The following is a 25,574-nucleotide window of genomic DNA, read 5'->3' as shown; positions in this document are numbered from 1 at the left end:
GGAAGGGTTCCGAACATGTGGGGAGGTGATAATGAGAGCAATCATGTTTGAGTGAGGTTTATGAGGGCTTTCCGATGGGACCCTTGAGAAGTCTAGTGCTTTTCTTCCACTTGGCATTTTGCATTTTTGGCACAAGATATGTTAAAGCTTGGGATCTCACAAGCTATTTGTTTTGCCAAAGAACCAACTATTGCTTCAAGTCCTATGTTCCCTCATCTCCTATTTGCTTCTGCCTTGCCAGGGAGATTGCTCTCATGTGGCTTCTGGTAGCCCCAGTGGTAGCCAACAGAGACAGGTGGAAGTTGAGTGAAAGATATAGTCAAGAAAATCAAAGGATCTGCATCCTATTATTTATGCACTTGCTGCTTGCAATCTGGCATTCTTGCTGACTCTATTGGAACCCCTCTCCTTATCATGGGGTATACCAGCTAGACAGTAGACACATACTTCTCCCATTATATAATGCCTTAATGCTGGGCACTGAAAATATCAATTCCTTCAGCTGTGACTTTGGGTGCTTAATTACATGGAAAAAAGGAAAACATTAAAATGCATCCATTCAGACATGCTTTAATTTAATGCATCAATAAGGTAGGCTGGTGTACCGTTTCAAGGAGCAGAATGCCTCCTCCAGGGAGCCTTCCCTGACCTCTCCTTGCCTCCAGCCCCTTCAGTTGTTCACCAACCCTTAGTCCCTGTGTAACTTTAGTTGGTTTTATATATTTGTATGCCCTGTCTAGGAGTTGAAAAGAACTGGAGAAGTTCTCATAAAGAGTAGACATATTCTAAGCAGGCATTAGGTTCCAAAGTCAGCATGGAGGGTGAAAGGAGTATTGTTAATATCGCCTTTGGAAGTTCTCATATGACAGGCATTTGGGAAGTGGGGCAATAGGTAGACCCATGTCTCTGGTCTCACTCTTATCCCAAGGCACAACAACCTTATACATGGAATGGCAGAGAGAATCATCTATACTACTTAATTTTTAATTTTTATTTTTATCAAGTGTAGTATTTTATCAAATCAAACTATTCTACCAGACTGGTTAAAAAAATTATCAGTACCCCACCTTCACTTTCCCTTCCCTGGAGGCAATGATTTTCCACTTGAATGACTGGCTCTCCACTTGCATTGCTACTTCTTGGTTTTTCATTTTTTAGGCCTTACTGGTTGACTTTCTGCCATAGAAGATAGAGAATTTAGTTCTCTTTCATCCCCTTATCCCCCAACACATATCCTTCCAGTTCCCCCATTCTCCCACTGCAGTCCTATTATAGTTTTGGTGAGATCAATATTCAGTGTTTACATTTTTATGACTATGTAAATAATATTCACAGCTGAGCTATTTGGTAAACTTAGTTTCCTTTCATGAACAACTTTTTATTTTCCATGGAGCTAATAATTATCATATATATGTGTGTGTTTGTGTGTGTGTATATAGATAGATATATCTATAAATATATATAAATATAAATAAATATGTGTATATATATATATATATATTTGCCTTTTGTTTGCTTGGTTTTCTATGCACTTATGCTAATGCAACTTCAAATTCTCTACCAGTTGTCCAAATCTCCTGCCAGTCTGCTCAAACACATCACATGGTCAGTGTTAGCTTTGAGAAATATCCTGGAGCCCTCTAACTCGTTTATGGGGTCTGGTTACCCTTCATAACTGAATCACAGCAGTTGTCCTGGATCATGCTTCCACATCATCCTGGGAATATCATGGCCTCTTTCTTGAGTTGGATCTCCTCTTTCCTGTACCCCATGTCTTCCTCTTCTTTGTCTCAGTCCCCCATTGGGGTAGAATACATCCTACAAAAACTCTCTGAGAAAGGGTGAGGAGGAAATTCATTTTTTTAAATCTTAGATGTCTGAAAATGTCCTCCTTCTATCCTCACCTTTATTGATGGTTTGTCTGCCTGTAGAATTTTCTGGTTGCAAATCTGCTTTCAGAATTATGAAGGAGTGGCTTCACAGTTCTAACTTTCAACATGGCCACTGAAAAGGATGATGTCATTCTGATAACTGTTTCTTTCTGTGTTTTCTCTCTGAAAGCCTGTGGGATCTTAACTTTGTCCCATGTGCCCTGAAATTTCACAATGATTTGCATTGATATGGGTCTATTTTTATTCATTGGGCAGGGCACTTGTTGTGTCCTTTCAATATGGACACTCACATCTTTCAGTTCTGGAAAGTTTGTATATATGTGGTTATGTATTTGTCTGTCTTTCAGTTCTGGGAAAAAATATTTTTTTTTCTTGATTTCCTCCCCTCATTTTGTCTCTTCTTCTCTTCTTTTTTTCTGGGACTCTTACAATTTGCATATTGGACTTCTTCGAGTCATTTTCTACTTTTCTTAAATCTTCTCTCCTATTTCCTATTTTTTTGCTCTATTGGTTGGAAGATTCTTCAACTTTATCTTTTAACACCTCTGCTGAGTTCTTCATTTTTGCTCTCATATTTGTAACTTCTAAGAGCTCCTTTTTTCCTCTGTGAATGTTTCATTTTAATAATGTTTCTTTTTAATCTGTTTCAGGATTGAAATGTCTTATCTCCCTAAAGATATAAAGACAGAGTTAGGAGATACACACACACACACACACACACACACCCATTCTCTTCTTTACAAAGTCTCCACTTCCTCGAAATTGCTTCATTTTTTTAAACTTGTTTTGCTTTCTCTTTCATGTGAGGCTTTCCTCATCTATGTGATGGTCCTTGGTTATCTTTACATGTTTAAGGCTCTAAAAAGCTGGTTGGAAGCTTTAAAACATGAGTGGCCTTGATTGAATGTTAACTTCCTCATAGGGTGATCTGGCTGGAACCCCAATGTCAGTTTCTTGGGGTGCTTCCTCTTGAATTGGTCAGGTTTTTCAGACTAAACATGTCTATTCTTTCGCCTGGAGAGTGAAGATCTGGCTGCCAGTGTCCTGGCAGCTGATTGCTTGAGATTTGGTGGGATAAATTGGGCTCCCTTTCCACTTTCTCACAGCTGTCCGAGGATTCAGCTTGCTCAGGCTTACCGTCATTCCTTTCACCATGTTGCTACCATGGTCTATTTTCCTATTTTTCTACTCTTGTTGGCTTATGCCTTTAAAAAATTTTTAAGATTTTGAGAGGTAGTGAAAATAGATGTATGGATTCAACTGATCATCTTAATCAATTGGAATCCACTATTGTCTTCTCTCATTTTTGGCTAGCCACAACAACAAAAAATTGGATTTGTTTAAGTTATAGGCTCATATGCTTTGTCTCCCCAGGGATTATAGTGATATTTGTTGAGTATCCTCTAATTGACAGTTATTTTTCTCACTCTCGAACTTACTTGGTTTTCACTATGACCTAGTACGGTAGCTATTCGTCCTCATTTTTAAGTATGAGAAAACTGAAAGGTTTTCTTATCCAGGTTAAGAAAGGTTGAGTCTTATCCAGGCTCCATAGTTGGTAAGGAGCTGAGACAGACTCAAAACCAGATTTCCTGGTCCGAATCTGACTCTTCTTTTATCACCTACATCAGGCTTTTTTGGCAAACGCTTTCTGTAGTCAACAGGCAAAGCACCCTCTCTCAGCAGGGGACAGCTATGGTAAGAAGTTCCTCCTGATTAACAGCTGAAACCTGTCTCTTTAACATCTTCCCATGGATCCTGGTTCTGCCACCTTTGGCTACATAGTGGCTTTGGTTTTCCTTCCCCATGGGAGGCCTTTCACTATGTGTATTCAGCTGTCATGGGGTATAGGTGAAGGGCAATGGGGCTGTAAAAGTTAAGGAACTCTGAAGATAAGAGGAGTGCTGAAGTTGTCCTTGGTCATGGCCGGGAGGTGTGAGTGAGCTCCCAGAATCCTCCAAGAAAGACGGTAGTAACTGATGAGAGGTGGGCAGATCCCAGCAGTGAGGAGGGCAGAGAGGTCGTGGTGCATCTGAGTGGCAGGAAGCTCAAAGGAGGAGCTCTTGCCTATGGGTGGAGAAGCTGCCCCTGCCTCCTGGCCTCAGCATTAGGTCATAAAAAATTCATGTGTCAGATAAGACACAGATGTGGAGGAAACAGTGGGTATATAGGCTGAAGATGGGGAAGAGTTCAGTATAAGGGAATAAGGTTCAAATAAGGTGAAGTGAAAAAGAATTGAGAAGAGAGTTGGTGAAAGGCAGAGTTGGGGAAAAGTAAGCTCAGGACAATTCCAGGGTGTATGTGTGATCTTGAGTCAATGAAAAAACATGCAATTCCTCCACCCCTGGCCCCAGGCAGTTGAAGACAACACCAAGGCAGCCCGAGCCTTGCTACTGTCTCTCCCTTCTTCCAGTGGAAGCGTAGACTGTGGGGGAAGCCTGTGTCCTCACCTGTGGCATGCCCAGGCTTGCCACCTGGCCCACAGGGTTCTTTCTTGTCCATCACTACCAAAGGCACTGGATAGAGCATTTGGTCTGAAGCCAAAGCAAATAGCAGCTGAGAGACACACAACAGTTGGTGTCTGGCTCAGATGGCTCTGGCGCCTTCCTAGACCACCCCCCTTCCTCTGAAGAAGTCTGCCCAGCTCGATGAAAACTACAACTGACATGTGTGCAGTGCTTTGGGATTTCACAGGCACCTCCACATATGGGGTCTCATTTTATCCTCCCAAATGTGCTGGTGGTAAGTTTCATGATTCCCATTGTACAGATGAAGGAACGTCCAGCTCCCTCCCTTATAACCAAGTGACACTGAGTAAGTCATTAACTCTCTCTGAACCCCAGCTTTCTTAGTAATAAAATGTGAATAAAACTTATGCAAAAGTTGTTTTGAGTGTTAGATAGGATGACATATGTACAGGGCTCACACAGAGCCGGGATCCCATAAATGATCATTCTATATTCCCACTTAAATGATTTACCTCAGTTCACTCAGCCAGAGAAAGGCAGAGCTGGGGTCCCCATCTGTCCTTGCCACTAAGGGGCAGGCCATTCCTAAAGGGTGAGAGGAATCATTTATAAAGACAGCTTTAGTGACTGTGGTAGATTCTAAGGATGGCCTCCATCCCTAGGTGCATGCTTCTTTGCAATGTGAACTTCTCCCTTCCAATAAAAGGTGGACCCTATTTGCCCTCCCCCTTGAAGCTGGGCTGGCTGTGTGACTTGTTTTGATCAACAGTATGTGGCAGAAGTGACCTTAGACCTTGAGTGCCTGTTCTCCCCTTCTTGGTGCTCTGTGATTCCCATGTAAGGAAGCCCAGGCTGGTCTCCTTGAAGATGAGCAACCACATGGAGAGAGAACTCCAATCATTCCGGTGACTCAAGCCATCACCACAGAAGCACCAGATGTGGGACTGGACAGCTGGACCAGGCAGCCCCTGAGTTGTCATTTCTTTGCTCCCCAACCCCTCACTTGCAGCTCACTACAGCACACATGACCCCAGTGAGACCAGCAGAAGAACTGCCTGATTAAGCCTGGCCCAATTACAGACTTTTTTTTATTTTAAAGATTTTATTTATTTATTTGACAGAGAGAGACACAGCGAGAGAGGGAACACAAGCAGGGGGAATGGGAGAGGGAGAAGCAGGCTTCCTGCTGAGCAGGGAGCCCGATGCAGGGCTTGATCCCAGGACCCTGGGATCACGATCTGGGCCGAAGGCAAACACTTAACCAACTGAGCCACCCAGGTGCCCCCAATTACAGACTTCTAAACAAATATATGATTTTTGTTTTAAGCTACTAAATTTGGAGATAGATTGTTGTGCAGAAATAGATAACTGAGTCCTTAAATAAGACACTAGGAAAGTGTCTATAAAATTGCATAGATACTGAAATCAGGTACAAAAGGTACTCTTAACATCATCTTTCTCATTTAAATTACTTTTGATCCTCCACCATTTTGTAGTCCTTTTGACTAAAGTTGGAACTATGAACCTGATGAATTCACGAAGACCTACTCTTCTGGTACATGTAATTCTTTAGATAAATGGACATGGTATGATCTTATATCTGGGGCTCAGGCTCAGAGTCTCACTGGTTCCCACCTCATCTTTCTAACCAATCAAGGACCAAACCATATATGCCTAATAGAGGGTCTTGGGAATATTCCCAATGTCAAGTTGGGAGTCTGCAGTAAAGCTTGGGACCAAAACTATGCATCTTGACCCCCTCCAGTCCGTTTGGCCACATGGTGAGAGCATGCTTGCCTCTTCATCATCCAATCAGCATCTCAGAAACCTCTTAATTGTTCTGGAGCAAATATTGCTTAGAAAAGGGCATGCAGACACAGGGAGGATGAAAACAAGGTATTTCAGGATAGGCTTAACTGAGGACTCCAGCCCTGACCCTGCCTGGATCAACTTGAACGTTTCAAAGGAACTTTGTTCTGAAGGGTTTGAGATGATTCCAGAACAACTTCACAACTAACGCGAAACATCCAAAGCAAGCTGTTCTCTGAGCAAGAGCCATGGTGTTCTTTTCAGGTCATGTGGCAGCTCCTGGCCTGAATTTGCCCAAGAACAAGTGGGAAGACTGAAGTGACTTCATGCAGCGGAGAGCAGACCACATTCTCCCTGCAAGCCAAAAAAGAGGCTGGCTTCAGAGAAATTAATCTGCGGGCCAATGGGAACAATGCTAGTAAAACATTCACCTGCTCATCAGCTCATCAGCTCATCTTTAAGTAAAGTGAGATGGATAATGTGAGTCACAAGCCACCTGCGAGGTCTACTTTGCAACCTGGGCAGGTGGCTGTGTAGATTCTAAGGTCCCTCCCTCCCCTTTCTTAAGCTGAGTCCTGGTGGCCCTGTCCCTAATGTACTCAGATCTATTTCCCTCCATCTCTCTCATACTCCTTCTTGTTCTCTTGGCCAACAGCAGCAGTAAGGCAGAGGAGTCAGGAACAGCTGAAATGAGTTTGGTTTCTGAGCTCTGCTTTCTCTGCACACTCCCAATGTCCGTGGAGAGCAGGCAGGAGACAGGCAGGGGTGGCAGGCTGGGGACCTCTGCTGCTTAATGCTGGGTGCCCAGAGCTGTGGTATGCAGCCCGCTTGTCCAGCCCACAGGTGGTCAATAGCATTTATGGAGGCCCCGAGGGGGCTCTGGAGGAAAGCACAGACCGCTCGAAAGGACACTAGGGATGAGGAAATGTGGCTCCAGTGCTGACCTGCTGCCTGAATTTACGTGGATTAGTAAATGAACTTTTTGGGCACACTTTACAATATGCTTTCAAAAGTACTTTTGATTAATGATGTGACATGTGTGATATACGATGTATTATTCCTATTTAAGAGATGGAGAAGCTGAGGATCAGAGAAGCAAAGCCATTTGCCCAAGGACACATGGCAAATGGAACCAGAATCCAGTGCCTCCAACCCCTCTGCTTCTCCCACCACTCTGCCACTCCTTGGATATTAACTTCTCTGAGCCCAACCTCCATCACTATTGAAATAATGACAATTTTACCGGGCATTTTCTCTGCGTGAGGTAAGCATGTTACCCATGTTAGCTCATTTAATCCTTAAAAATAACCTATGGGCAGAAACTATTTTTATCCCTGTTTTAGAGATGAGAGAGTTGGGGCTTACAGAGATCAGCAACGTGCCCAGCCAAAGCCCAAGTTCTTAGCCACCTTGCCATATACGTTCCCATTGGTGCTTGGAATGATTTTCCCCACCCACTTACCTCACCAGGCAATACTGATGACAAAATTAGATGATGGATGTGAAAACACTTTTTGAAAGATAAACATACGAGGCACAAATATAAGGAAAAAGAAGAAATCTCTACTTCTGTGGATCTTATACCATAACAAAGCCCAAACTCACTTCCAACAACCTGACATAACAAGTCCTCACTGACATAAAGCAGCAGACGCAGTTCCAGAAAGGAGTTGCAAGGGGAGGGTGATGGAGATCAGAAGCCCCAGTCCTGGAGGTGACTTCAAAGAGGGGAGTTTTGCTTAGGTTCCTGGCAATAAGGCAGGGCACCGAACATAAGAGATAAGAAGGATTCCAAGCAGAAACGTTGGCCACCAGGCTGCCCTGTCCAGGGCAAGGTAGGCAGGAGTCCAGGCAGGGACGGAGATTCTAACAGAAGTGAGTGGCAGCATGCTTGAGGCCATAGTGATGAGTATGTGTGCGTGTGTGTGTGAGCGTGTGAGCATGCGTATGTGAGAACATGCATTCCTGTGTGTGGGTGTGTGTGTGACAGGCAGGGCCACTCATCCCTACCCTCTGCAGTGTTATGCGCAATAGCTTTCCCCATTATCTCAAACACAAACCAAAACTCATCCTCCACTGAGCCCTTCTTGCTGCCACAATCCTTGATCCCCCACGGAATCAAAATACACTCTCTGATCTTGGCACAGACTCTTGCTCTCACTTGTGGGCCTTTGCTATGGACTTTTATGTCTCTGTTTATTTTGTGTGTTTCTTGAGTGGCTCATGCCTTTAAAGGAAATGCACCAGCCTTGGCCTGTCATTATGGCCCTTTGCTGGCCGCGGGCTCTGCTCTCCCTGTTCCTGGGATGGCTGAGCCTGGGCTTTTAATTTGCTGTGACAGGAGATAATTGTTGCTTGAGTTTCCACCTCTGAAAATAAACCAGGGTGGTACTTCCCGGCTGGGAATCCACAGAGGCAAGCTCATCCCTGGGGCCTACGCCAAGAGAGGCTTAGCCAGGGCTAGAGTGGCTGGTCTCAGTGTCCTTCACCCCCTTTCCTTTTCTGGATTTCCAAACATACAATTAGTGTTTTCTTTAAGATCTCAGGATGGCAAAGTTAAGAAAGTGCAGGGAGATTTTCTGATAATGTGTGCAAGAATTCTAGAGGTGGGATTCTGCGAGATTTCAGACTCTGAGGATACTAAACCCTCCACTCTGGCCTAATCCCCAGTTACAGCTGCAATCAAGTTCAAGCACATCATAGCCTGCCCACCAGGGCTACACTCCATGCCTTTTTCTTCTTTTTAAAATATGACATCATGCATAGACATAGCTGGGCCAAGTCCCACCAATCAAAGCAGTCTGAATTATAAGTCGGGTCATGGGCTTTGGATAAAAGGCAAGACCCTTCTTATCTATAACGTGAGGTATCTGGAGATGACCTGCTAAGGTTACCTTTGGCACAAGGAACCATTTCTCTTGGACTCTACTCACGGGCTTGTCTCACCAGAGCTGAACTGAGCACAAGGTATTACGAGGCCTGCATGGATCATACAAGTTCGGATGATATAAAGATGTCTGAGAGGCTCCCTGCTCAGCAGGGAGTCTGCTTCTCCCTCTCCCGCTCCCCCCTCTTGTGCTCTTTCTCTCTCTCACTCTCTCTCTCAAATAAATAAATAAATAAATCTTTAAAAAAAAAAAGATGTCTGAGAGTCGTAGTACATTTTAGCTATGTCTTAGGACAAAGATAACACAGAAGGAGAACTCAGAGGTAGGGAAGCTCATGGTGGTAGAGAAAAATGTATCCATGAGGATACTGGCCCATATGTTCTGGAGCCCGCAGAAGGTTCCTCCCGGGCTTCAGGTCTCTGTTCAAATCCTGTCCCTCTACTCATTAGCTGTCTGACCTTGGCAAAGTTCCTTAACCTCTCTTAGTTTCCCTGTCCATCACATGGAGAAGATAAGAGACCTGCCTCCCTGAGCTGTCATGAGGTTTAAGATAGATAGTATAAGTATGGTGGTATTTGTGCAGCTCACTAAAAAGTCTTACCTTCCTCCTTTTAGGCACATGGTGAGACTGCATTTCCCTAGCCCCTTGAAGTTGGACTTACCCGTGTGACTTGCTTTGGCCGGTGAAATGAGAGTAGAAGGACTCTGTGTTGCTCTGTGCAGAAGCATTTAATAGCCAGTATAAGACACTGTCGTGAGCCCCCTGCCATGGCAACGAGCAAGGCAATAGATGGAGTAGGTAGAAGTTCTTTTATTCCAGGTTGACATGTGAAGAAATGTGGAACGGAGCCCCCTCGCCAACCTGCAGTAGACATTTAATGAGATCAAGAAGTAAACTTATTATTAGCTACTAAGACTTTGGTGGTCTTTGTTATTACAGCATAAACTGGCCTACCCTGACTTTAATAATATACATGAAGTGACTCGCATAGCCCCTAGAACATAGGAATCTAATAGTAAATGATAGTTCCTATGTTGATTCTATGACGAAGGTCAGGACCACTATTGTTTGAAGCAACCACACAGAATCCAGCATTGTTCTGAGCAAACATTTGTACACTCTTTTATAGTGCCGCTGGAGGAATTCAAAGTCATTGAAAGTTACCAGAACCCAGGAAAGCACGGTGTCAAGGAAAAATGAAACTCTTTCTGGCAACTGGAAAGGGAAGACCACTATCTGCCCAAAGTGTAGAGTTGTCGTGATGTACTTCAGTTTCACCAACCAGAAAGTAAGTAGTGAATGACTAGTTCCTGTCCCCACTCTCAGGAAAGTTATTTCTGGGGCATAAGCCTAATGTACTCTTTGCTCAGAGTAACAGGTAACAGATGCTAGGTACTTGATTCCAATATTTGGCATTGATTACTTAATGTAGACACCAAGATCTTTGTTCATGCCAATACATGTCATAGAAATATTTTCCTCTTAAACTCAGTAAATTATAAAAGTATGAGAATCTCAGTTACATTAGAGTAAAGGAAGCCACAGTTAAAGAAGCTCGTCATTCTATCCCAGGGAGTCTCTAGTGACAAAAGAGTTTATTACAAGTGTGGAAGAGGCAATGCAGGCAGGAGTTAAAAGCATGACCTTGGATGCCCATGAGATGTAGGTTCACATCCCCGTCCCTTCACTTACCCTAAGATAGTGTGTGCTCAAGAACCTAGAACTGTTTCTCGGATACGTAAACGGTAGTCATACACGATGGGTTGGTTGATAATTTTTTATAGTTCTATTATTGCTTTAGTCACTTATTCATTCAAAAAATATTTGCTTCAATCTTTTTCCCGTGCCACAACCCCATTTGATTTTCCCAGCAACATTAGGGGATCAGTAATACTGTTCTCATTTTATAAGTAATTAAATTGAGGCACAGAGACAGTAAGAATCTCAAGACCACATAGCTAGTTAAGTGGTAGAGTTAGGCTCTAAGCCCAGATGTGAAACAGAGAAGTCCCACGAAGTCACAGTCTACAGAAAGGGGCACTTGGGGGTAAATTCCAAAAGCCACACACCTCCTAGAGAGAAAGAAGAGGATCTTTTAATACCGCCCAGCCCACTCTGAAGCCCAGTGAGCATGAACTTGATGGGGTATTTAATATAGAAGGGTATGCTGACAAAGAGTGTGAGTCATCTCCTGAGCATAAATACCATCTGTGTAGGGAATGTGTGGTTAAATAGGGGAAATATGTCTCATTAAAAAGTATCCAACTCCCCTGGAAGCCATGCAGACCCAACATGGCAGCTGAGGACCGGCGCTCCTTGCTCTGTGGCCCAGTGGGTCCCCAGAAGGAGCATGTCGACTTGAGGCTCTAAACCAATCTTTCAACATGAGTCTAAAGCTTTTCCAGTAAGGTAAACACTCCCTTGGGCCTCTTACCTTCTCACACCTTCATTACATAATAAAGTGACTCTAGGGGCACCTGGGTGGCTCATTCGGTCAAGCGTCTGCCCTTGGCTTGGGTTGTGATTCCAGGGGCCTGGGACCGAGCCCCACATTGGGATCCCCCCGCTCGGCGGGGAGCCTGCTTCTCCCTCTCCCTCTGCCTGCAGCTCCCCCTGCTTGTGCTCTCTCTCCCTGTCAAATAAATAAATAAAATCTTAAAAATAAAATAAAATGAAATAAAGTGGTTCTACCTCAGAAAAATCGTGGTTAGGAGGGGATTTTTAAGAAACCGGTCAATTCACAATGCACATAAAGAGCACATAAAGATCGCCAGCATTCCCTGGACCCGTAAAGGGCCAGGGTGTTTCATGAATTCATTTTATGAATTTCCTTGGTAAGTTCAGGCTTCAAGTTTCGCTAGTTGCTGCCAAGCTGGAGAATTAGGTGCATGCATTTCATGGCCTTTCATTCGCTGGTCCAACCAGTATTGCTTGAGCACCCCCGAAACACGAGTATGGTTAGGTTCTGTGAGGGAGGCAAAGATGAATCTCCTGCCCTGGGAGAGCTTGCCGTCTGGGAGGGGAGAGAAGGACCCCCAAGGGAGGTTCTAGAAAGGGAGGGCCTATCACAAAGTACTAGCTGTCCAGAAGTGAGAGGGGCTCTGGGGTGGAAGAAGACCACAGCCTTTGCGTCAGGTCTTAACAAAGTACCCATTTCACGGGTGAGCCAGTGTTCTCAGGCATCCCCAGTTTGATGTTATCAGTGAGGCATGTTAACATGAACACCTACATTGCAGCACCTCTTGGCCCTTGCCTGCATGCCTACAGGACCCTGCACTGCTGTCAGAGCCTCCCCTGGGCACTCGCCTAGGAGCCCTGTGCTCATCCCCGGGGAGGGAGGGAGCTGGAGCCCTGTGACACAACCTTCTACTCTCATTTCATCGGCCAAAGCAAGTCACATGGGTAAGTCCAACTTTAAGGGGCTAGGGAAATGCAGTCTCACCATGTGCCTAAAAGGAGGAAGGTAAGACTTTTTAGTGAGCTGCACAAATACCACCATACTTATACTATCTATCTTAAACCTCATGACAGCTCAGGGAGGCAGGTCTCTTATCTTCTCCATGTGATGGACAGGGAAACTAAGAGAGGTTAAGGAACTTTGCCAAGGTCAGACAGCTAATGAGTAGAGGGACAGGATTTGAACAGAGACCTGAAGCCCGGGAGGAACCTTCTGCGGGCTCCAGAACATATGGGCCAGTATCCTCATGGATACATTTTTCTCTACCACCATGAGCTTCCCTACCTCTAGTTCTCCTTCTGTGTTATCTTTGTCCTAAGACATAGCTAAAATGTACAACTCTCAGACATCTTTATATCATCCGAACTTGTATGATCCATGCAGTCCTCATGATACCTTGTGCTCAGTTCAGCTCTGGTGAGACAAGCCCACCCCTGGGCTGTGGGACCTCCCAGGTCCTGTCAGATGCTGCCTCTGTTTCAGCACGGAAGTGTGAAGATTGCCCTACTCCCCCAGATTTCACAAGATGCCTCAGCAGTGGAGCCCCTCAGCCTGACTCACCCAGTCTTGGGCTCAGCCTGTGGTGCCTGAGGGGAGAGAAGACCCAAGACTAGGCCCCTGACTCTGCCTGTGTCCTGACTTAACCCCACCCACCTGAGCCCAGACGCTTCCTTCACCCAAAGCCAAGGGCCCGTGCACATCAATTCCTTCAAATAAAGCCTGGGACTGGGTAAGTAACCTCCCCTCCAGTGGCTCTGTAATTCATCGCCAAACCAGGGGAGGTTGGAGAGAAGCAAATGTAAACTGGATGGGACAGTCGGCATGGCCCAGGACTGTCTCAGGGGAACTGGGACTGTCGTTGGGAACTGTGGCCGCTCTTGCTCCCCATCGCAAGGCAGCTGTGCCCGCTACCCGCCCCCCAACTCTGCGGACTCAGTGTTTTCCTGGTACTGCATTTACATTTGCCAGCCCAAAGCGGCAAAATAACACCATGACCAAATTTCAACTGTCTGCCTAGAAATATAAGACAATTACCCAGGGATATGAAGGGCGGATTGGTGTAGAGGTTTGAATTTCCACCACATGGACTCAACCACCACGGAAGCCGGCGGCCCCAGTTTAGGAGCGAGCTGTCTGCAGCCCGGCTGATGGCATTTTTGGGGGCCGAAGAAGGAACTCCTCTCAGACCAGGGCGCGGTTATCCTCATTTGTACTGAGAGGCTGCGGCCCATTGAAGGGCTCTTAAGACCAGAGTCATCGGTTGCCCGCTGACACCTTGACAAGCCCTCCCCCTGGATTGAAGAGCACAGGGTGTGTAGACGTTTGCCTTGAGGCCGGTCCAGCAATCTTCCCCTACAGCTGGGTTTTCTCTGAGGAGACAGCTGGTTAAAGCTCAGCCCAACACTTACTGACTTTTCTGTGCTTCTGTCTCCGGGGAAATTGCAGTCACCAGCTTGAATGGACGAATCAAGACCTATGGCTCGCTGTCTGCACTAATCGCCACTTCACCAGAGATCAAAGCCGCGAGGCCGTGGAGACAGGCTTTCGGCGGCTTTTCCTGCATCCTGTCCTGATCAGAAGGCTATAGCACCTGAATGTCATGATCAGCTCAGGGACTCTTCACTTCAGCTATTTGGTACCAGCCTGTGGTGTATTCTATGATTTCACGGTTTGAGTCTAGGCTTAATCTGCCTTGCAAACAACCTTGTGATTAAAAAAAAAAAAAAAAAGCCTTCTCCATGTGAATCTATGAAATGGAAGGAGGGGATACTTGGGAAATCCAAAAGGCCCCCATCTAGTCCCGGGGATAGACAAGCACATGGTGAGGAGGAAGCGCTGGGCCCGCCGGGTGAAATGCAGCCCTGCACAGTGGGAATGACTGGGATCCTTTGGCACCAGCTCTCAGGAGAGGTGTCCCTGGGCCATGCGCCCCTGTCCCTGGCCTCACCCTCCTAGCTGTGAGAAGGGCACCCATGGGATGCCCCCAGACAGAGGAACCTGTAGGGCAAGGCCCAAATATCGGGGCTCCCGTGATCTCCCGGCTGATATCCTCAGAGAATGAACTACAACCACTGTCGAAGCATTTGGATCTTTCTATGCTGCCCCCGTGGGGGAGAATGTCTATTTTGCACCTGTACCTGCCCTTCATGTTCAGGTGAACTGGGCACAAGGGCAGGGCTGAGCTGGGGGTGGGGTTGGGGGGGTGGAGGGGGTGGGGAGGGGGGAGGCAGAAGCTCCTCAGAGGAGGGTTGCAGACCAGCTTTTCTGGACACTATGACCATAGCCCCCTAGGAGCCCCACGGTATCAGCTTTCTCTCCATACACTACCACTTGCCTGAGGGCTTCCTGGATACTACCCAAACTCTGGTGCCAGGCACTGCCTGCCTCACCCTTGCTCTGCCACATGATCTCCCAGGGCCTGACCTGGGCTGCCTGGTCTCCTCTCGCTAGTACCTTCCCCATAGTGTGTACGTGGCACTTGGACCAGCAGGTCACCAGGTGGGTTCCAGAGGCCCCTAGTAGCAGCTCAATAAATATTGGGTGGATAGAGGGATGGATGAGTAAGTGAGTGGTAGAATTCCGGCTCCACTTCCTCCCAAGTCAGACTGGGAGGGTGAGGGGAGTGGTCTGAGCTGCCCACCACCCACTCCAGTCTGAAGACTGGGAAGAGAGACTTAGAACCAAGGGAGCAAGAGGAGGCTCCTTGCTCGGGATGCTTTCCCCAGTGCTGCTGCCATAGGGTCAGGGCATTCCTCTCTTGTCAGGATGCGGGAGGAAGAGGCGTCTTCTCTCAAGCCCTGGCTAAGTGCAGACAATCTCAGCATTTCTCCTTTTGGAGCCTGGATAGTGTCAAGGACACAAAGAACACAAGTGATGAGTGTTTCCCTGACTCTCAGAGCTCCCTCATTGGTTGTCTGTGCTGGGATGATGCCCCTGACTACATGATCCCTACAACTGTCACTTGGTTCTGAAGAAGAGGAGTTTCCACACACCCAGACTCCATCCAGGGCACTAACCTGTTGCACTCATGACATCACAAAATAAGGTTACTAGTGCTCCAGCCTCCTGACAGTAAGCCTGCTCAGTCCGCCTTAAAGACAGAACTTCTCGGAAGCTGGGTGTGGAGGGGGATGTGTTAAACCAGGTGTCTTCTGAATCCTCCAGAAAATATGATAGCCAGACTCACCATGCGGAGTCTGGTAAGTGCCAGAGATGGAAAGGGGGGTTGGTTGGGTGGTGTTACGGTCAGTTACGAAACTACAATACAGGGGCGCCTGGGTGGCTCAGTCGGTAAGGCGTCCATCTCTTGGTTTCGGCTCAGCTCATGATCTCAGGGTTGTGGGATCAACCCGGTGTCGGCATGCTCCTCGCTCAGGAGGGAGTCTGCTTCTCTGTCTCTCTCCCTCTCTCTCTTTTTCTCGCTCCCTCTCCCTCTGCCCCTCCCCCACTAGCTCGCTCTCTCTCTAAAATAAATAAATCTTAAAGAAAAATCTTCCAATACAGCCCGTGTGTCCCTGACTTTTCTAAAAGTTAATTCATAAGACCGACAGTCCAGAAGAATGTCTGACAATGGCAGGGGCTCAGTAAATAGTTGTTGATGGACTGGGACTGCATTGTCCCCAGCTTCCCGGGCGCCTAGTGGTGCAGAACCTTCTTCCCAGAGGCCGAGGCGGATCCCAGCCACGGCTCTGACCCACCCCGGGCGTGAGGCACAGGTGGCCTCTCCGCTTCAGACATCCATACCCCACACTGGCCGGAAGAGAAGCTCTGAATGGTCACTTACCTGTGTTTTACCATTAAAAAGAGCAAACTCTGGATAAGAGCTCAGAAGGTACTTCCTTCCCTGTGGAAAAATGGGCTCTGCATCAGGAAGCAAGCTCCTTCTTTGCCCAGAAGATTCGTAGTCAAACGCTTCTGGGGGAGATGATACTACTCCCAGGGTCAGAAACGCCTCCGGCCTCCCTCGGGGCTTCACTGCGATCGGGAGGGACGGCTCCGGGCAGCCCGGTCGGCCCCCTGAGCAGCCCGAGGGGCCCTGGGCAGTCGGCGCATGCGCGCCGGGCACAGGCCGCCATGACAGGTGAGGGGGGTCCGAAGGGGAGGCAAAAGGGGACGACTTTGTGGAGGCTCGGGCTCGCCAGAAACCCGCACCTCGACCCCAGCCTAGTACTGGGCGTGACCCACAGGGCAGCTTCAGGGCGTCTCACCAGTGTCCTCCAGCGGGGCTGTTTGTCCCACGCGGGCATTTCCGGCACGCCTCCGCCCCCGACCGCATCTCGGGGGGCCGCCGGGCGCCCGCGGAGCGACGCGGGACGGCGAGTCGGCAAGCTGGCATCCTTAAGGAGGAGGTGTTCGGGAGCGCCCGGGGCTCGGCATTCCCTCCCCGTCGCCTTATCCAAACTCCAAGATCCACCTTTCCTAAGAAGGGGCTTCGCCAGAACAGCTCAGCCTGAGCTCCTTTTGCCGTCCCTGCCATGTGGGCAGCCCCTGGGTGACAGCACTCACCGTCGCTTCACGGGTGGGGGCACCGTACTGGTTGCATGAAGGTCACCAAGGGAGTTTGTTACAAATCCAGATTCCTAGGCCCCACCCAAGGCGTTTCCTGTGGTGGCGGTGGGGCAAGGGGAACAGCAACTCGTATTCAGGCTCAATCTCAGGTGCTTCTAGGACGCTAGGGCTGGGAATCACTAACAGTTAGAGCATAACAACTTTAAAAGTGTGTTCAAACATCCCTGCCTCTGTTAGGACCCGTGGAAAAGTCAATTTGACCCCCGCCCCGAGACTGTTTTGCTCCCTGACAGCTTTAGAAGAAGCAGTTCTCTCTTTTCCTAAAACAAGGCTGTTCCCTGGCTTCTTTATACGCCCTGGACCAGCTGGAATCTGTACGGGGCTCCAATGCAATGTGGCCAACAAACCGCCTTCCTAAGCATTCCACGCTCCCACGGATGCAGCTCCCAGCACGTTCCCAAACCACTGGAAATGAGTGAGGAGTTTTCCTTCAGGGCTCACCGGATCCCAGAAGCTTCTAGAAGGGGTTTTCCTGGGCTAGCAAGCACTGATGGCTCAGGAAGAGGTCAGACTTGATGCAGATTGCAGAATAAACTGCTGGAAGTGGCTAAATTCTCCAGATCATGTGAGGGACAGACGTGTGTCTTAAAAAAAAAAAAAGAAAAAATCAGAGTGAAGCCAGAGCGTATGTTGCTAACAACAAGACTGAATTAAGTTCTTAGATTCTGCTTGTTGCCAGTGCTGAGGCAGGAAATAATTCATTTTCCTTTAACTAATCTTCTGTTTACATTATTTCGTTTGCGCCACAGGACCGGCTCACAGAAGGCCTGTTTCTTTGTTTTGTTTTGCTTTGTTTTTTAGTCCTCGGTCGGTAGGATTTGGTCCCATTGCTCCTCCGCCCAGGGAGCCCTCTGGTGAAAGCCATTGCTGGTACAACACAGGCACCAGGAATGAGGGAGGAAGACAGCAAGGCCAGCCGCAGGCCTGGTCCTGCAGTTGGGATAGCACCTGCCCTTTCACCAACACTGTCCCTGCCCACTGCCAGCTGGAGCCCGTAGGACTGACCTGGGGGTTGGGGGTGGAGGGAGGGAAAGGAGGAGCCCTGTCTGCCCTTGTCACATTAGTACACCCTGTTCTTGGCAAGGGGTTAATGAATATTGACTACAAGAACGATAGGGTGAGGAAACAACAGATGATTGCCAAAGGGGGCTGGGCACACTTCTCTATCTCAGTCTCTTCACGCACTTATACATACAGTGCAGTGGGGTGGGGGGACGAGGGAGGGAAGGCGACTGAGAGAGGGAGAAGAGGAGGAGATGGGGGCAGGAGAGACACTGAGAAAAGCTCAAATCATAGATGTTGCCAGGGGGTAAAGGGAGGGCCCCGTCACCATGGCTTGGAGATGCCAAGCCCATCAGCTGCTCACTTCACTTTATCCACTTCTAGGCTGGAAAGGCAATGTCTGCCCACCTTGCTCCTCACCCATGGGCTCTGGCCCCCAGCATGCCCCTGGGGAAGCAATGTGAAATCCTGCTTCTTTCCTGGGTTGGTTCTTTTTCTCTTTAAACTCAAGAAGCCACTGGTTTGGTCTCTGGTTTGCCCACTTCGTGACATCTGGGGGCATGAGGGGGCCCCACTTCTTCTCAGTCTTGCCAGTCAAGGGTGGGGAGAGAGGGTCCGGGAGCCAATGTTCACAGGGCAACGAGGGTGGTATCCAACACATGTGACCCCTCCCTTCCCGAGCTGCACTCTTCTTGGCAGAGACGTGTCAGGACAACGTCCGCTTCGTCCCTCTACGTGCTCATGGCCCTATGGCGCGGCGGATGCCCTCAGTGAAAAAAGCTGCCTTTCTCATGCGCAGTGGAGAGATCCTACTTTATATACATTTTTCTACTTTCAAATAAGAGGAGAAAATTGCTGTTCTTTTGGCTCAAGCAAAAATAAAACAGCGTTTTTGGGGTTTTTTTTTTTGAAAATCCTATTTAAAGGGTTCATTATCTTACAGGCTGCTAACTATATACTCTGAGCCACACTCAATAAAAGCTTCATATAACTGTCTTTGAAATTAACAGCCACCTCTTGTGCTTTTCAAGTTATTAAAGACGTTGGCATGGTGGAGAGACTGTAAACTTTCTATACTGGTGATTAGTCAGCGGGACCACATCCCACCAAATCCCCCAGGGCGCTCCTAACAAAAAGTTCCTTGTGACCCAAGCACCAATTTTTCTTTCTTGTCTGCTCATTCTAATTCCACTCAATTACTCCTGAGCAAGCTGTTTTATTCCTGTCAACTCATGTTATTTACTGGAGCCTGTCAGGAGGACTGAAGTGGAGGCCGATATTATGTAGGATGTTTTGAGACTCATTAAAACACTTTAAAAACAATCACCTATTGTGATAGTCACAGCCCTGTATAGGGTGGCCTTGCCTGGGCCATTTGGAGCCTGGATCACTTTATTTATATGCTATTAAAAGTTTCAGATTAAAATGGTTTTTCTTGGTACAAAAATTTTGGACCTGGGAACCCAGGACCTGGTCTGGGTTTCTGGAGGCTTCTGGGCAAAGATTCGAAAGTAAACAGATTAAGTGTGCATGTGTGTGTAAGGGTGTTATCCAGGAACAGCTCTGTCTCTGACTAATCGGCTGAAGAGGAATGGGGGTCAACAGGCAGCCCCAAATATCCAGAGAGGCTTGCCTTCTGGAAGAGAGGGCAGTTTCCCTGGGAGAGTGTGTGTAAGAGCAGTCTTCCTCTGAAGATGGAAAGGTTCCCTGCTGTGTCACTCTTGGTACATCACTATCCCATCATTATTTATATATTCACTGAACAATTTGTAGGAACAAGGCACCATGCTTAGACTTCCTACTGGTGTAAAGCAGATAACTTCATAAGTTCATGGTCCTTGCATCATCCGATGAAGGATCCGCTTTACTGGCAGCGGGCAGAGTGTCAGGTGCCAGGTGAGCACGTGCAGCCAGCTATCTGAGCCGGTGAGGGATCAGAACAGCCTCATTCTGTCCTCCCCCCCACCCCAGCTTCCTCTTGCCTCCCACTGTGGCCTCCCGTGCTCCCACTGTTCATCCTCCTCTCTTCTACACCTTCCACCCCTGGTGACCACGGCAGCCTAGACAGCTACTGGGGATGGAGGTTGACTCCTGTGCTCCAGGCACTCAGAGTCCACCACGGAAGCTGCGCTCAAGGTGGGGTGCATGTAGGGAATTTTTGCTTACTGAGTACCCAAATCTGGAATTCAGATTTGGGGACTCAGGAGACAAAAAGGTCTCCTTTCCTCAATGATTCTAAGACGCTCTGTGATTTCAGTGGTTGCTGTAGTCTCGAAGCAAGGCTCAGAAAAAGCCCAAGTCAAAACAGAGTGCATCACCTCACACACTTCTAGGACATGGTTTTCCCACAAGTGCCTCATCTGTTCGCACCTATCATCCTCACCCCGAGCCAGGGGACGGAGGGGGTCAGCCCGCAGCAGCATGGGCAGGGGACGTGAGCCTACAGGTCTAAGAGCTCTGTGCCATTGGGCGCGTTAGCACTCTTTCTTCAAATGCATGAAGAGAAGGTTGAGCTAGACCAGCATTCTGGGCTCCAAGAGATGCCAATCTGAGTTCCAAGAGAAGTTGCTCTCCAGTCAGACCCACTGAGGAGACACTGCCCGCTATGTCCCCAGTTCCAAGACTCGCATCCGCTCCCATGAATTTAGAAAGAGCTGTGCTCGCTGACATCCAGAACTCTTCCCAGCTGGAAATTCTAGGATGCAACGATTAGGTAATGTGAATACCAAAAGTTACAAGACATTTGCCGGAGGCAGTGGTTTCTACCCTGGCTGTGCGCAATAATCACTTGGGGAAGATACGTGAAAAATAAAACCCGCAGACCTCTCTCTCTCTCAGCCCCCGGGTTGTGATTCATCAGGTCTGGGGTGAGCCCAGCATCTGCATTTCCAACAACTCCCCAGTCAGCTGTGATGGGTAGCAGACATCACACTGAGCATTTGGGGGCCCAGTTTAGAGCCAGATGCTTTCGCAGGGCAAGGAAATGAGGGAAGAGCTAAAGCAAGTTTTTAAATTGCTCACTTCTCTTCACAGGAAGGCTAATGGTGTTGGCGTTGTTGTGAGAAGATACTTCACCCGAAGTCAACAGTCTCAGATGCAGTGAGGCAGAATTTGTTTTGTTTTGTTTTAAACCTCAGACTGACACTCAGACTCTATCTTATGGGCAAACATCTTCTGGCTTAACTGGTAGGTAGCCATTGCCTGGAGCCAGAGGGAAAGGGGGGTGTTGGCTGCCCACCCCAGGAATTTTGGGGACCTGAGAGGAGAAGAGCCCCTGTGAGACATGGCCTTCTCAGTGTCCCCTGGCTACAAGACCCAGCCTTCTGTCCAGGGGCTCAGAGTTTAGGACAGAGAAAGCAGGAGGTCAGGAACAGGGCCAGAGCAGCTTCCGAGGCCAGCGAGGCTAGTTCTTCCAGGCCAGGCCGAGTTCCTCAGTGAGGAAACACTGCTGCTCGTGTATCCCTGGTCCTCATATGCACACACACAGGAGAGCAGCTCAGCCTCCTGCCCGTGGGGCAAGTGCCGCCTGCTGACTGAGAGAGTCTGGTATCCTCAGGAGGACAAGCCAGAAGTGATGACTCTTTCATAGACTGAAGTTCAAGGTGAAGAGCAAGCCCAGAAAATAAGTCTTATTACTACTCCCTCACATATGTTCTACAATCCAGACACGCTGGATGACTCACTGCTGTTTATATAGATTGTATTCTCCTCCTTGAGCCTTAGCTTCTATTTTTCCTTCCCCACCCCTGTCTGTTGGACTCCCACACATTCTTCAAGGCCTATGTCCAATGCCTCCTCCCCTGATGTCTCCAGAAGATGCAGTGATATCACTCCCTTCTGGAACTGGCAGAGTGTATTGTTTGTACCAATCAGATGGCATTTTTCTTACACAGTTGAGTTTTCTATCTCCCTCTACTGTAAGCCCCTAGCCCTAGCATGTTTCAACATTGTGCTTTCTATGTAGCAGGGACCCATTGAACGTTTATGGAATGGAAAGTATTTTCCTTGCTGACAGTGCTTCCAAAGCATCACGGCCCTTGCTACCTGCTGACGGGCTACCCTTGGACCTGCCTCCATTTCTGCAGCACTGTGCCATCATCAAGCATGTGGCGTGACATTGACAGAGCGGGGGCGGGGGTGGGGGGGTGCTTCCTGAGCAGAGCCAGCATCTTGACTGGAGGGTCTGGATTCTTTTGAGTTCCAGGCCCCACATGGGGTTGAAAGACACTCCAGTCTCCCTTGAATTTGGAATCTTCCTCGAGAAATTATGAAAAAATGGAAATTTATTCCACTGAGAATAGAACCTGGGTGCATACATGGATCACATTTTGCAACAGATGGGTAACTTATCTGATCAATAGGACTGACCATTTGTCATAATGTAACACATTATTTTCCTTCTTTGTTATCTAGAGTTTTCATGTTTATAAATCTTAGCTCCTTAAGAATGCCTGAGTTTCCTGATAACAGAATAAGTGACTTGCACAGTGGTAGAAAAGCCACGGGTGTTAGAGTCTGACAGATCTGGATTCAAAGCTTGGTTTCATAGCCAAGCACCTCGGGTGGGCTGCTGTACTTCTCTGAGCTCGTTTCCTCACTTCTAAAATCAGAGTAATATGGGTGCCTGGGTGGCTCAGATGGTTAAGCATCTGCCTTCGGCTCAGGTCATGATCCCGGGGTCCTGGGATCGAGTCCCGCATCGGGCTCCCTGCTCCTTGGGAGCCTGCTTCTCTCTCTCTCTCTCTCTCATGAATAAAGAAATAAGATCTTTAAAAAAAAAATAAAAAATAAAATCAGAGCAATAAGGCCCAGCCCTCTGGGAGCTAAACATCCCAACTGTGCAGATTCCTGGTGCGTCACCTGTCATGAACTTGGTGCTCCACATCTGCCCCTCCCTTCTCTCCTCCTCTGCTCTTCCTGTAAAATGCACAGATGCTCCAGGATTTCTGCAACCATGTTTTCTGAACCTGAAATTGAGGGAAGGTGATTCTAGCATACTTATATAGGATGAGCATACAAAAACAGCAGAAATTAGGACGGTCTCGGGAAATGCAAGACATGAGGCCACTGTATGAGGACTCCTTGTTCATGAGAATGGAACAAAAAGAAAAATGCTCCAAAACAACTCATGCCACATATCAAGGTCTTAATGTGATTTCCAAGTCACCACTTCACTTTGGGCCATGAGACAGAGCATACGAGGAGACAAGAAGGCCATCCTCCTGCCCTGGCATACGAGGAGACAAGAAGGCCACGATGGGAGGCACCTTCTCAGATTTGTCACCTGGACACTTCGTTTCTATGACTCCCAGGAGAAGGGTTACATGCAGTCTGTCCACATGCTGACCCTGGGTCGCAGTGTCCCATTTCCCATGCATACTTCCATCCCTATCCTGTCCTGTGATGTTTGTCTCAGAAGCACTTGAGGACATTAGGCACCTGTTATGTAGTCTATAACTTGAGACTCAAACTAAGAAAAACAAATGAGCTTACACTGGCCTTGGGTATTTCCAGTAGCTGGAAATTCCCGCTACTGGGGACCTAGTGAAGTCGTCTCAATCCAGCATTCTATAGATCTGGCTGCAGGACCAAAGCCCCCTGACCAGAGAGGTGGGCAGAAAGAAAGCCTGTTGATGACCAAATCTCTTTTCAACTCAACGGCTGTTTTTGTCTTGATGTACGTGCAGTTATGTTGTTATTGATGATGGGTTTTTTTTTTCTTCCCCCAAGTTTCAGAGAAAAGAGAGGCACGTCTTTAATTCACTACCCAGGAAACAGCGAGTGTGGCTCCCCTTCCAAAATCCCCATCCAAGAAGCTGATAGCAGGGCTCTGATACAGCCCGCCTGTAGGCACAGCCCGAGAAAGTGGACTCTGTGCTGACCAGGGCCTGCGGAAGGGCACGTCCAGTGCTCCGTCCCTTAAAAGCACGGACGGTTGTTTGTCAAAGTGGATTTAACTTACAGCCTCCAAGCCAGCAGCTGTCTTGGCCACAGACGTTGACCCTGTGCTGCAGATAGACAGGCATCGCGTGTAATTACCAGGAGCATTTGCCACACTGTGGAGTAAACTCGGGGTCTTCCCACCGGGGACGTTTCTGTGATACGGTGGACTGGATTTGGCCTGAGAAAGCATAGTTGTGGTGTACACTCCATCCCAACTGCTTGTTCCCTCCCCTTGACCTACCCTTTGTGGGAAGCCAGGAATGCCAAATATTTCTTGCAGCTCTGCTCAGGCCTTTACTTTATTTACACTCCTCCCCGCTCCGCGGCCCCAGACCTGGTCCTCTTCCTGGCCAGCTCCCGGTCCTCTGTCTCTCTCCTTGTTGAACGACTGCAGTTTTTGTCGGGGAGATGGTACCCCAAACGTATTTCAAATAAAGAAAGACAAAAGCTTTTACGCTTTCATAAAATGATGCCCACTGGACCGCGCGCTGTGGTCTGGCAGGGATCATGAGCCCTCCACACGTGAGCCACTTCCTTGATAGTGACAAAGTGTTTCAAAGTTTCTAGGCTGTAGATACAATAACTTTTCTCAAAACATGAAATGAGAGTCATTCAAATGCAGACCAAATGAGCACAAGATGGAAGATAGATGGGGAACATTTTTACAGAACCCACTGGCCACTCTGTATGTTTGTTTCCTGAAGGGCAAAATTAAGCCCTCAGATCAGGTCTTTCATTTTTTGGTTTTGTTTCTAATTCTAGAATCTCCTCCAACCACAGTGGGAAGGCAAAGTGGGAAAAGGACTTCTGTAGTCATTGCTACACATTTATGAAGACATTTTCTTCAACAAATCTGTTTTGCCCCAAAATACATTCTCAAAATTACTTCCAGGCAATATAACTCTGGAGGTGGAGCCTCGAGGAAGCTATAAATGTCTTCAGTGCAAACCTACTAACGAGAAAATTCAGGCATCCTGAATATAGGGCTCCTTTGGCTAGCATAGCCATGTGTCCCCATTTGCCTGGGACAGCCTCCATTCATGACCTGGTGAGATTATTAATAGTGCCCTCTCTCCAAAGTGTCTAGTTCAGATGCTAAATTATATGGACATCCTGCCTGTCACCGAAGGTACCATGTCTTATGTCCATGTCAAGTATTGCATACAAATAATGAGTTCTGCAGCTGGTCTGGCAGTTGGCCTGGCTCTCCAGAGAGAAGGCGTGACATCTGAACACACAGGTGGCACAGTGGTCTCAGAGGCAAGAGACTTGTCCCTTGGGGCAAGTCCTGAGCTTTGCACCCAGCTGCTGGCTACACAACGTCAATGAGATTGTTTAAAACCCCGGACTTGAAAATAAGACACTTGGCTTTAGATTAGAAGGTAAAGGAGACCGCTGGGTCTCTTCCCTGTCTCGAGTCCTCATGCTCCTCAAGACTCCACCAATATCTGCAGAGTGGACGGCGATGTTGTTGGCTGCAGCAGGGCCCCCTCAGCCCCGTTTTCCTTCTTTGCCAGGATAGGTGGAACATGCCCATGTGGAGAG

The 25,574-nt window shown here is 47.9% G+C and overlaps 1 protein-coding gene across 1 annotated transcript in view; it reads right to left on the bottom strand.

Annotated features, from left to right (window-relative positions):
* LOC118007781 overlaps positions 1 to 16,845 on the bottom strand; it is a 72,736-nt gene extending 55,891 nt beyond the window's left edge. Inside the window, exons 1-2 of the mRNA XM_035000933.1 lie at positions 16,724 to 16,845; positions 9,720 to 9,919 (exon numbers count right to left, since the gene is read on the bottom strand). Coding sequence (XP_034856824.1) covers positions 9,720 to 9,827 — 108 coding nt within the window. The 5' untranslated portion in view covers positions 9,828 to 9,919; positions 16,724 to 16,845. The remainder of the gene's footprint in view (positions 1 to 9,719; positions 9,920 to 16,723) is intronic.
* Positions 16,846 to 25,574: the final 8,729 nt, after the last annotated feature.

This window comes from Mirounga leonina, unplaced genomic scaffold, assembly GCF_011800145.1.
Source record: "Mirounga leonina isolate KUSES-001 unplaced genomic scaffold, KU_Mleo_1.0 Mir_125, whole genome shotgun sequence".
Classification (NCBI taxonomy): Eukaryota; Metazoa; Chordata; class Mammalia; order Carnivora; family Phocidae; genus Mirounga; species Mirounga leonina.
This window is presented reverse-complemented; position numbering and strand designations above follow the sequence as displayed.